At 44.0% G+C, this 13,025-nt stretch overlaps 1 protein-coding gene across 1 annotated transcript in view; it reads right to left on the reverse strand.

The window, feature by feature from the left end:
* Positions 1-1,604: 1,604 nt before the first annotated feature.
* LOC146042236 (cell adhesion molecule CEACAM1-like) overlaps positions 1,605-13,025 on the reverse strand; it is a 74,949-nt gene continuing 63,528 nt past the window's right edge. Inside the window, exons 6-9 of the mRNA XM_083162157.1 lie at positions 5,134-5,277; positions 4,419-4,474; positions 3,416-3,448; positions 1,605-2,562 (exon numbers count right to left, since the gene is read on the reverse strand). Coding sequence (XP_083018283.1) covers positions 2,470-2,562; positions 3,416-3,448; positions 4,419-4,474; positions 5,134-5,277 — 326 coding nt within the window. The 3' untranslated portion in view covers positions 1,605-2,469. The remainder of the gene's footprint in view (positions 2,563-3,415; positions 3,449-4,418; positions 4,475-5,133; positions 5,278-13,025) is intronic.

Genomic DNA, 13,025 nt, shown 5'->3' on the forward strand with positions numbered 1-13,025 from the left:
AAACAGTTGTACCTGCTGGGCGCCTTGCTTGAGTTCTTGGGGCGGTGCGTTCCCTGCAGCCGAAGAGGAGAAGAACCGGTGCGGAACCAAGAGTATCCAGTAACTCAAGGTAAAACATACACCCCTGCCGTTGGCGTGTCACATATATTCTGTGTGCGAGTGAGGCTGTATCTGCATATGAAATAGTGTATTCATGGAAATCACTGTAACATAGCATTCCGTATGCAGGTACATCCACAGTCGCACAAAGAATATAGGCATGCCACATATAATTTTAATCATTAGAAGCTCCTTGTGTGTGCTGATCATAAAAATGCAAATAAGACAAATTTTCAGCAAAAAAGGCACCCGACATTAGCAGAACTGGCCAGGAACTGCATGTCCTATTGAGTCAAGATGTATGAGGAAACATCTGTATCCAAGCAGAGGCAGAGATCACAGTGTTAGCGGCTGTGCGAGTGCTGTCTGCGGGTGGGTTGGTTGTGAAATAGTTTTCGGCATATGTGTAAGGGGCATTATGTGTGTCATGTATAAATGTATTAAAAATGTGCTACATATGTGTAACAGGCATTATGTGTGTCATGTGTATAAGGGCATTAATAATGTGCAACATATGTGTAAGGGGAATTATGTGTGTCATTATGTGTATGAAGGGCATTAATAAAGGTTGGCATAATGTGTATGGTTATAAGGACATTAATACTATGTGTAAGGGGCATTACTGTGTGGTATTATCAGGGGTGCCGAGAGAAAGGGGTAGGGGGTACAAATTACTAAGGCCAAAGTCTGATGGAAGGGCCCAGTGGGGGCCCCGGGCCTCCTCCCCTTAAGTGGCAGAAGCAGCTGCAGCTCTTCTCCTCTGCCCAGCACACACTGCTTTGTGCTGGGTTGCAGTGTGACCATGGAAGTGCTTAAAATACAATATTTTATCAGGATTTTTTTCTACGGGTATAATGTGAATAATGTGAGGAGTAATGTATATAAGGTAAAGTGGTACTGCTGTGTGATGTAACGTGAATAAGGGACACCATCGCATGATATAATGTGAATAAAGTTGCACTACTGTGTGGCATAATTTGAATTGGGGGTACTATTGTGTGGCCGTGTCCCTTCCGAGCAAGGACACACCCCTGTTTGGGCTGCGCACCGAATGTGTGCTCTGTTTCTATTTAAAATATTGTGGGTAGGGGCATCAAAATTATGACTGCTATGATGAGGGTTGATGGTGCCGGGAAAGGGGAGCAGAGTCAGAGGCGGAACTAGTGGCAGTGCTATGGGGCACCAGCCAAAATCTAGCCTAGGGTGTCATTTAGGCTAGGGCCGGCTCTGAGTGTCTGCATAATCAGAGTATTGAGTTCCAGTGTGACCAGTCTAGCTGCTATTTCTACGAGATGATCAGAACTACTTAAGGAGGACTCCCCCAAATACCGATAATGTACAGAATGCAAGTTACTATTAATGACTAACTGGTGAAATACAATAAGCTATCATTCTGACTTTATAACAATACTAATTTACTGAGGCATTACATGCTTACAAACAATACTCCAAACAGAAATATAGCTTTTATTTCCAGTATACAGTATAACAGTCATTGCTCACAAATAAAAATAATTATTAAAAGAAAAAAAATATATAGGTCAAACAACTAGCTGGCTAAAAACAAGATTAATAGAACATCAATGGAATCTTTTGAATAAAAAGCACTCACCATGTATTTAATGGGGATCCAAGATGTCTAAAATTGACTGGTTTGGAGCATATTGTAAGTAACCACTTAATGACTGGGTGATCCGTAAAAGAAACTAAGTAAACAAGACGTTTTCTGGATGTTCAGATTCTATTCTATTATTGCAAAAGGTTTGAACGACTACGGAGTTATATACCGTTATATAGTATCATCTTGTTATCTGTATGTTCTATTTATGATAGACTATAATTGGATTACTTAATTACCATAATTCAAAATGACGGTTGTCCTCCAATTCTGATCATCTCTACCAGTCTGACAGGGACCACTTGACTTATGACCTCTCTCTCTCTCTCTCTCTCTCTGAGCACTTTCTTTCATTTGCTGGGGAATTTGTTGGATTACGTTGGAGTAGCTCTTGTGACAAGATAGCAACTCGGTGTACAAACCTTGTTGTGGCAGACAGGACTGGCAGATCAAGCTATTTGGTGGGCAGCAAGTGTGCCATCTATAACAGTGGCATTTTGGCTGTTAGCCTTTGTCCTGAGGCCTGTAACTTCATATTATTGGATGGGTTCTTGAGGCCCGTTATGGTGGAAAGCTTGTCATTGACTGTGCACCATTTCTGGGATGATCCATTACACCCCTTTTGACATTTTAAGGCTACAGAAGTTGAGTCGTTAATTCCATCGAATTAGCATATTGGTCGGCCTCCCTGCTTCATCTTCCACTGAAGTTTTAGTTTGTGTTATCATTAGAATTATTATAAGGTGTTTTGGTTACAAGATGGCTTCTGCCGCAAGAAGATTTTGCAGCGTATCATCTCCTCCCTTTAGTTCACTGTAAGTGTCCTGGGAATTGTATTGCAAATCCTACAAGAAATACAGATATATAGTGTTACACCAAACACACTATATTATACACACATTAATAATAGACTGTGGGGCTAATTCAGGTTGGATTGCTTATGCAGGTCCTGTGATTATAGCGCAGAACAGAGAATGCCTCTGGCTAATTGACAGGCAGAGGCTCTGGTAGGGAGAAATGGGGGTGACTGGCATTTCTGGAAACTGGGCATATCGCCCCCATTTTCTGGGAGTGGCTAAGCCAAGGACTTGCAAGCATCCCTGCAACAGACAGCCTGAGTAAGGTTAAGGCCCCCATGCACTGGTCCAATTTGGGCTGATTTCACTTGATTCCGAAGGATCGGGCCGAGAAATTGGTCCAAATCAGATGTTTTGATATCCCATCGGGTATGATGAGTCGGAGTATAGTGCTCATATGTCCTGGACCATCAGAGTGATGAAAATGGGGGTTCGGAATTTCCGCACAGTCCAAAATTCAAATTGGTGAGAAACTCCAACTGCCAGTGAATCTTGACTGTCAATGTTCGGCAGCATTTGGGTGGCAGTTGGTGGACTCTACTATTTGATTTGTGGACTGCAATGCAGCCCCACCCCCTTGAGCCGGTCAAATTCCCTGCTCTTTTCTGGAAAGCCCCACCCGCTATTTGCAAAGCCCCATCACTTTTTCACGACTTGGTTGCACCAGGTGTCACAGGGATAAGTGATGCCTCGGCCTCCACATTTCACTAATTTCTGAGACCAAGTGACCATTACTTTCCTTACTCTCAGAGTTTAGTGATATAAGCCCTATGTCAGGATTATGATGATGCTACTACTGTACATGTACATATAACATCATTGGTTTTCTGGAGACACTCACCGTATATGTAGGCTCTTGCGTAGCAGGATACACCTAGAACAGATAATAGACAGAGGAGTGTTACAGTATCTGTATAATATGTAGTATTTGATTTTAGATATACAGTATACTGTACACTGATCAGTGGCGGAACGTGTGGGTGGTGAATCCAGGTGCAAAAATATAATTTGGTCCCCCATCCTCCACCCCAAGCCAAGTAAATAATATACAACATGGCGTAGCTGCAAATTTGCAGGCGTGTAATTATCAATAGACTGCGCATACATACGGCCCATAGTACACATGCGTGAGGCCGTCCTATGCAAGTTGATTGACAGGAAGCCGATGTTTGTGGGTGGTAACCATTTGTTTTCTGGAAGTGTCAGGGAAAATGCAGACTGCCCAGGTGTTTGAGGGGAAGTCATGTGAGTCAGCTCCAGCCCAATCAGCCTGTTTCTATCGCAGCCACCGAGTAAGCCCTGGGCTATGCACAGATTGCACAAAGTGGAAAAATCATCCGATGGTGAGTGATTGTGGAACGGTTCACAGCGAATTAGCGGGCAATTTTTTTTAACAGCCCTGCTAAGCAATTCGCAGACTTGCACAGGGCGGGATGGCGTATTCCTGATCACAGGGCTATTATCTAGAGTACCCATAGTGTCCCTTATGCTGCTTTATATATAGATAGATAGATAGATAGATAGATAGATAGATAGATAGATAGATAGAATAATATATCTCTGTCATCAGGTAGTGTCCAGCTGCCTCTGAGGGGGCACCATTTTGTGATATAGGCGTGTCAAAATAAAATGCTATCCCCCCCCCCCCACACACACACACACAAACACACACACACACACACACACACACCAAAAAGGTTGTAGCATCCCTGGTACTAATTCAATTGTTTTACATTTACAGTAATTACACATTACATACAGCAGCAATTCCGAGTGATCCCATAGAGTATGTACAGTACATTCTTTCAGATGAGATTTTATGGACACCTCGGTTCTATACTCACCACTGTAGCAGCCGGTACATTGTAATACTCTGGGGCGTCCCTCTTATATGATGTCACTGTTGGTAATTAGAAATACTTAGATGCCTTTACATTGGTTATCATGTAGGGTATTACTGTATTATACAGATGTACTGATGCTACTGTAAGTGACTTGTCAAATTGATATATTGTCATTGTATTTAGAAAGCTGTCTCATACCTCCCAACTGTCCCGATTTACCAGGGATGGTTGGTTTTTGGGGACTGTCCCGGTTTCCCACCCATGGGCTGCAGTGTCCCATGGGAAGAAGGAGGGATGGGAGTTGGAAATCCCCCTGTCCTTTGCTGCAAGCAGTGGTGCATGTGCTCAACATCTATTCACAGGAGACAGAGGGTCTGGGAGCGTGCCCAGCAGCTCACATAGTGATGGCCACGCCCCCCATAGTGATCATTAGTCCTGTAAAACCACACCCCTAGTGGTGAGACCACACCCTTCCTGGTCCCGCGCAGACTACAGCAGCCAGATAGATGGGAGGTATGTCATCTACCACTACTACGTCAACAGTGAGTATGTCAACATGACTATGCAGAGTATGCCAACATGGGTGTAATGCTACTTATACAGCAGTGTGACAGTCTGGTTGTTAGATAGTAGTAACACAATATACACACATAACAAACATGCAACACATATGTTCTGTTCACAAGACATGTACATTACACATCTCCCCAATTACCTGTCTCTTCCTGTCTCAGGGGAAGGACACATCTCTTATACAGCAGGAAGGTTGCACTAACAATCAGCACAACTCCCAGGACTGTGCCACAGATGATTCCAGCGGTCCATCCAGCACTGAGCCCAGCAGAGCCTCCCCAGGCACCTGTGCAATAGATGGATGTCTGTTCTTATTAGAATATTTTAGCAAGTACAAGATAGTATACAGGAATACAATAAACAATCAGCAGCGGCTCCTACCTATGTGGGGGAGGGGGCTGCCTGGTGTGGGGGAGCAGAAGAGAGCCCCAGCCTATGGCCATGCCCTGGTGCCTGGCAGCTGCATAGTGCAATCTCTTGGCTTCTATGGAGTGCATTGGCTGCAGCCCGCAGAAGCCAACTTGGGCTGATGATGAGGCAGGTCAGTGTTGTTCTACAGGAAGCCAGCTCTTTGCTAATTGCAGCCCATTCTGGCAGGCCCACCTCCAAATGGGACCACCTGTCCTGCAGGTGACTGACAGGTAGCACTTCCAATAGGAAGTCACTGCCAGCCTCAGTGTACCAGGGCAGTCATTAACTAACTGGCTCACTGCAGTGGTGGGTCTTACTGGGTGTCTGCAGTCCTCCCAATCACAGGTAAATTCTACCACTGACTACAGTTAATGTAAGATAATATACAGGGATATCACCCATGGCATGTGCCTTATTTGTCTATATAATGATAATTGTTCTATTTCACATGCTATGAAGTAGAAGTGTGACAATGATCAGCATGAAGATTGATAGAATACCTCTAAACCTTTTTTTTTTTTTAATTAAGTCTTTATTTATATTAACAATTATAAAACATTATGTCACAAATCAGAAAAAATATATATACTTCAAGATTTACAGGTATATCTTTGACATATAACATTAGACACTAGACAAAAACCCCGGACTAACAAATATACACACAAATCTGGGTCTATCGATCCATAATTGATCCCTTATCAGTTTCTAAATCACATCCACACATACTGTACACAGTACGCTTTTTCTTTCCTGCCTTCTTTGTATCCCCACATCTTTACCTTCCTAGCCTTGTTTACAGCTCTAACCCTCCTACCCAAGTATATCAACCATTTTTAACTCTTTCAATTAGCGGCACATTTTTTACCCCTGTTCAGAACCCGATCTTATTGAGACTCTATCACCATCGTGAACATTACGGTACCTTTCCTTAGATTGTTTTAAATTATTTTAACCCCTTCCCGACATTTGACGTACATTTACGTCATGGCCGGGATGTACTTCCCGACACATGGCGTAAATGTACGTCATGGCTTTAAACTGTCACCGCGTCTATAGACGCGATGACAGTTTAAACATGTCTGCTGTCCCTGACAGCAGACATGTCCCTGCATGCCCAGGGGGGGCTGCGATGCCGCCCCCCGTCGGCGATCGCTGTGATTGGCTGTTCAGTGTGAACAGCCAATTACAGCGTTTTCTATGTCACCGGCGAATAACGTTCGCCGGTGACACAGGGATCGGTGGTGATTGGTGCTGTAAAGTACAGCACCAATCACCACGGGGTGTAAGGGTGACACTGGTGTCACCCCACCTCACCCAACCCGCCCCCAAAGGCCGTGATTGGTTCGCCGGACCGACGGACCAATCACAGCCATGGAGGGTGATTTAAACTAACGGTGACTGCACTGCAGACGCCATTCCGGTCTGGAATTGCGTGCAGTGCGGTCACCGTGCCTATCTGCCGCGATATACTGACCTGATCCTTGCAAACACTTACCTGATCACTGCTTGTAGCGTTCCTGGATCTTGTTACTTCTTGTGACTTCCTGTGTTGTGTTGTGCTGCTGTGCTGCTGCAGTGTGTTCGAGTTATAGATAGAGAGAGATAGAGAGAGAGAGATAGAGAGAGATAGAGAGGGCTAGTGACAGAGAGTGCTATATTTTGTGCTGCTGCAGTGTGATAGAGTTATAGATAGAGAGATAGAGAGAGATAGAGAGAGATAGAGAGATAGTGACAGATTGTGCTATATATTTTTTATATATATACAGCTGTACTGCGTGTGCAACTGACTGCTGCCCCCCCCCTTTTGTGCTGATCAGTATAAATTAACTGATCAGCAACTTTTTGGGGGCGCAGGTTTTTTTTTTATATATATACCTGTCAGTGCTGCTGCTGCAGTGTCATAGAGTGATAGATAGTGAGAGATAGAGAGATAGAGAGAGATAGTGATAGAAAGTGCTATATTTTGTGTCTGCTGCCCCCCTTTTGTGCACCCCCAGCAACTTTTTGGGGGTGCAGGGGTTATTTTTTATATATATAACTCTCAGTGCTGCTGCTGCAGTGTCATAGAGTGATAGATAGAGAGAGATAGAGAGAGATAGTGACAGAGAGTGATAGAGAGTGCTATATTTTGTGTCGGCTGCCCCCCTTTTGTGCACCCCCAGCAACTTTTTGGGGGTGCAGGGTTTTTTTTTATATATATAACTGTCAGTGCTGCTGCTGCAGTGTCATAGAGTGATAGATAGTGAGAGATAGAGAGAGATAGAGAGAGATAGAGAGAGATAGTGACAGAGAGTGATAGAGAGTGCTATATTTTGTGTCTGCTGCCCCCCCCCCCTTTTGTGCTGATCACTATATCTGAGGTGATCAGCAACTTTTTGGGGGTGCAGAGTTTTTTTTTTTATATATACCTGCCAGTTGCACTGTCAGTTGCACCAAAGGTTGTGCACCTGCTGCCCCTCACTGGTAATCAGTGTCGCATCACTGATCACCTTTTTTTTTTTTTTTTTGAGGGTGCTGTGGGGTCTTTTTTTATTTTTTTTTTATCAAATTTTTTTGATCAAATTCCTGTTGCCTTTGAGCGCTGTTCAGTGACGGACGTTACTGACCAACATCTGTGCTCAATTTTTGGCGCAGGACCTTTTTTTTTTTTTTTCTGCACTACATACACACTACATACTACATTAAAATAAAGTTTGTACCCCCCCCCCCCCCCTACACTATACACGTGTTGAAACATTTCCCTACCAGAAACACAAAAATAAAAATGGCATCCCAAATGTCATCCCAAATGTCATCCCAAATGTCATCCCAGTCATCCAGAAGAATGTATTCAGCGGAGGAGGCATATGCCATGCTTGCCTCTGACTCTGACACAGCCAGTGAGGCAAGCGGGGAATTTGAAGGATTCATCTTAAGCTCCTCTTCCTCCTCTAGTGATGAGGGACCCCCTCAAAGACGCCCCCGTAGAGCAGCTGAGACCCCCCCCCCCAATAATTGATCTCGTATGGACCCCACCACCAGACAATTTTGAGCCCCAGGTTCCTGAGTTTTTGGCCATCCCAGGAATCCAATTTGATTCCACAGGTCTCAGAGAAATTGACTTTTACAAATTATTTTTCTCTGATGATTTTATAAATTTAATGGTGGACCAAACTAATTTATATGCCCAGCAGTTTATTGCTCAAAACCCCACGTCATCATTTGCTAGGTGGACCCCTGTAGATGCAGTAGAGATGATGACGTTTTGGGGTCTGGTGTTTCATATGGGCATAGTAAAAAAGCCAGAAATTAGGCAATATTGGAGTACAGATGTTCTGTACAGCACCCCATTTTACCGTATGGCCATGACTCGGGCTCGTTTTGAGATAATCCTTAAATTTTTGCATTACAACGATAATGCACAGTACCCACCCAGAGATGATCCCACCTTTGACCGGCTATTCAAAGTCAGGCCGGTCATTGATCACTTCAGTGCCAAATTTGAAGAGATGTACATCCCAGATAAATTCATTTGCATAGACGAGTCCCTTATACATTTTAAAGGAAGGGTTAAATTCCGCCAGTACCTTCCCAGTAAGAGGGCAAGGTATGGCATAAAAATGTATAATCTGTGTGAAAGCACCTCAGGGTACACCCACAGGTTTAGGGTATATGAAGGGAAGGATTCAAGAATTGAACCGCCAGAATGCCCCCCCTCCCTCGTAGGTGTTAGTGGAAAAATTGTCTGGGATTTAGTGCACCCCTTCCTGGATAAAGGTTATCACCTCTATGTGGATAACTTTTACACCAGCATCCCCCTGTTTAAGGCCCTTGGTTCAAGAGGTACAGCAGCTTGCGGTACTGTGCGCAAGAACCAAAGAGGCCTCCCAAAAACGCACATTGCCCAAGTAATGAGAAGGGGTGAAAGCAGGGGAATATGCACCGAAAATATGTTGTTGGTCAAATATAAGGACAAGAGGGATGTCCTTATACTGACAACAATTCACGGAGACAGTACCACCTCCGTCCCTGTACGAGGTACCAGTACCCACACCTCAAAACCTAATTGTATCCTGGATTACAATAGGTACATGGGCGGAGTGGATCTTTCAGATCAGGTACTGAAGCCGTACAGTGCCCTGCGGAAAACAAAAATCTGGTACAAGAAGCTGGCCGTGTATATCATCCAGATGGCACTGTATAACGCTTACGTGCTATTCCGTTCTACCAGCCAGAGGGGGACATTTATGCACTTTCAAGAGGAAGTCATAAAGGGCCTAATATTTGGGAACCAGCAGGCAGAGGGCCCCAGTACTTCTAGTACTGGCCCCCGTATTGTACCAGGGCAGCATTTTCCTGATGAAATCCCCTCCACTGGAAAAAAGGGCAGGACACAAAAAAGGTGCAAAGTTTGCTATAAAAAGGGAATAAGAAAGCAAACTATTTTCCAGTGTGACACTTGCCCCGACAAACCCGGCCTATGTATAAAGGAGTGTTTTAAAATATACCACACATCTATGGATTATTAGGTTCATAATTTCACCGTGCTTCGGGGGTCTTGCTAATGCCACATAGCACCCACCATTCATTCCACCAGAATCTGAGCCGCAAAATCCAAAAATCACTCCTTCCCTTCTGAGTCCTGCCATGCACCCAACTGGTATTTTTTGGTCACATGTGAGGCATTGCTGTACTCGGGAGAAATTGGGGCACAGATTTTGGGGTGCTTTTTCTCCTTCATACCTTCTGAAAATGAAAAATTTTGAGCCAGAACTGCATTTTTATGTAAAAAAAAATGTAATTTTTCATTTTCACTGCCCAGTTGTATCAAAATTGGTGAAACCCCTGGGGGTTTGAAATGTACACTATACCCCTAGATGAATTCCCTGAGGGGTGTAGTTTGCAAAATGGGGTCAATTGTGGGGGGGTTCCACTGTATTGGTGCTTTGGGGGTCTTGCTAATGCGACATAGCACCCACCAACATTCCACCAGAATCTGTGCTGCAAAATCCAAATATCACTCCTTCCCTTCTGAGTCCTGCCATTTTTTGGTCACACATGAGGCATTGCCGTACTCGGGAGAAATTGGGGCACAGATTTTGGGGTGCTTTGTCTCATTCATTCCTTGTGAAAATGAAAAATTTTGAGCCAGAACTGCATTTTTGTGTAAAAAATTTAATTTTTCATTTTCACTGCCCAGTTGTACCACAATTGGTGAAACCCCTGGGGGTTTGAAATGTACACTATACCCCTAGTTGAATTCCCTGAGGGGTGTAGTTTGCAAAATGGGGTCACTTGTGGGGGGGTTCCACTGTATTGGTGCTTTGGGGGTCTTGCTAATGCGACATAGCACCCACCAACATTCCACCAGAATCTGTGCTGCAAAATCCAAATATCACTCCTTCCCTTCTGAGTCCTGCCATTTTTTGGTCACACATGAAGCATTGCCGTACTCGGGAGAAATTGGGGCACAGATTTTGGGGTGCTTTGTCTCCTTCATACCTTATGAAAATGAAAAATTTTGAGCCAGAACTGCATTTTTGTGTAAAAAAAATGTAATTTTTCATTTTCACTGCCCAGTTGTATCAAAATTGGTGAAACCCCTGGGGGTTTGAAATGTACACTATACCCCTAGATGAATTCCCTGAGGGGTGTAGTTTGCAAAATGGGGTCACTTGTGGGGGGGTTCCACTGTATTGGTGCTTTGGGGGTCTTGCTAATGCGACATAGCACCCACCAAAATTCCAACAGAATCTGTGCTGCAAAATCCAAATATCACTCCTTCCCTTCTGAGTCCTGCCATGCACCCAACTGGTATTTTTTGGTCACATGTGAGGCATTGCCATACTCTGGAGAAATTGGGGCACAGATTTTGGGGTGCTCTGTCTCATTCATACCTTATGAAAATGAAAAATTTTGAGCCAGAACTGCATTTTTGTGTAAAAAAATGTAATTTTTCATTTTCACTGCCCAGTTGTATCAAAATTGGTGAAACCCCTGGGGGTTTGAAATGTACACTATACCCCTAGATGAATTCCCTGACGGGTGTAGTTTGCAAAATGGGGTCACTTGTGGGGGGGTTCCACTGTATTGGTGCTTTGGGGGTCTTGCTAATGCGACATAGCACCCACCAAAATTCCACCAGAATCTGTGCTGCAAAATCCAAATATCACTCCTTCCCTTCTGAGTCCTGCCATGCACCCAACTGGTATTTTTTGGTCACATGTGAGGCATTGCCATATTCGGGATAAATTGGGGCACAGATTTTGGGGTGCTTTGTCTCCTTCATTCCTTGTGAAAATGAAAAATTTGGAGCCAGAACTGCATTTTTGTGTAAAAAAATTAATTTTTCATTTTCACTGCCCAGTTGTACCACAATTGGTGAAACCCCTGGGGGTTTGAAATGTACACTATACCCCTAGTTGAATTCCCTGAGGGGTGTAGTTTGCAAAATGGGGTCACTTGTGGGGGGGGTTCCACTGTATTGGTGCTTCGGGGGTCTTGCTAATGCGACATAGCACCCACCAAAATTCCACCAGAATCTGAGCTGCAAAATCCAAAAATCACTCCTTCCCTTCTGAGTCCTGCCATGCACCCAACTGGTATTTTTTGGTCACATGTGAGGCATTGCCGTACTCGGGAGAAATTGGGGCACAGATTTTGGGGTGCTTTTTCTCCTTCATACCTTAAGAAAATGAAAAATTTTGAGCCAGAACTGCATTTTTGTGTAAAAAAATGTAATTTTTCATTTGCACAGCCCAGTTGTATCAAAATTGGTGAAACCTCTGGGGGTTTGAAATGTACACTATACCCCTAGATGAATTCCCTGAGGGGTGTAGTTTGCAAAATGGGGTCACTTGTGGGGGGGTTCCACTGTATTGGTGCTTTGGGGGTCTTGCTAATGCGACATAGCACCCACCAAAATTCCACCAGAATCTGTGCTGCAAAATCCAAATATCACTCCTTCCCTTCTGAGTCCTGCCATGCACCCAAATGGTATTTTTTGGTCACATGTGAGGCATTGCCATACTCAGGAGAAATTGGGGCACAGATTTTGGGGTGCTTTTTCTCCTTCATACCTTATGAAAATGAAAAATTTTGAGCCAGAACTGCATTTTTGTGTAAAAAATTTAATTTTTCATTTTCACTGCCCAGTTGTACCACAATTGGTGAAACCCCTGGGGGTTTGAAATGTACATTATACCCCTAGATGAATTCCCAGAGGGGTGTAGTTTGCAAAATGGGGTCACTTGTGGGGGGCTTCCACTGTATTGGTGCTTCGGGGGTCTTGCTAATGCGACATAGCACCCACCAAAATTCCACCAGAATCAGAGCTGCAAAATCCAAAAATCACTCCTTCCCTTCTGAGTCCTGCCATGCACCCAACTGGTATTTTTTGGTCACATGTGAGGCATTGCCATACTCGGGAGAAATTGGGGCACAGATTTTGGGGTGCTTTGTCTCCTTCATTCCTTGTGAAAATGAAAAATTTTGAGCCAGAACTGCATTTTTGTGTAAAAAATGTAATTTTTCATTTGCACAGCCCAGTTGTATCAAAATTGGTGAAACTCCTGGGGGTTTGAAATGTACACTATACCCCTAGATGAATTCCCTGAGGGGTGTAGTTTGCAAAATGGGGTC

This window comes from Crinia signifera, chromosome 19, assembly GCF_055691185.1.
Source record: "Crinia signifera chromosome 19, ASM5569118v1, whole genome shotgun sequence".
NCBI lineage: Eukaryota > Metazoa > Chordata > Amphibia > Anura > Myobatrachidae > Crinia > Crinia signifera.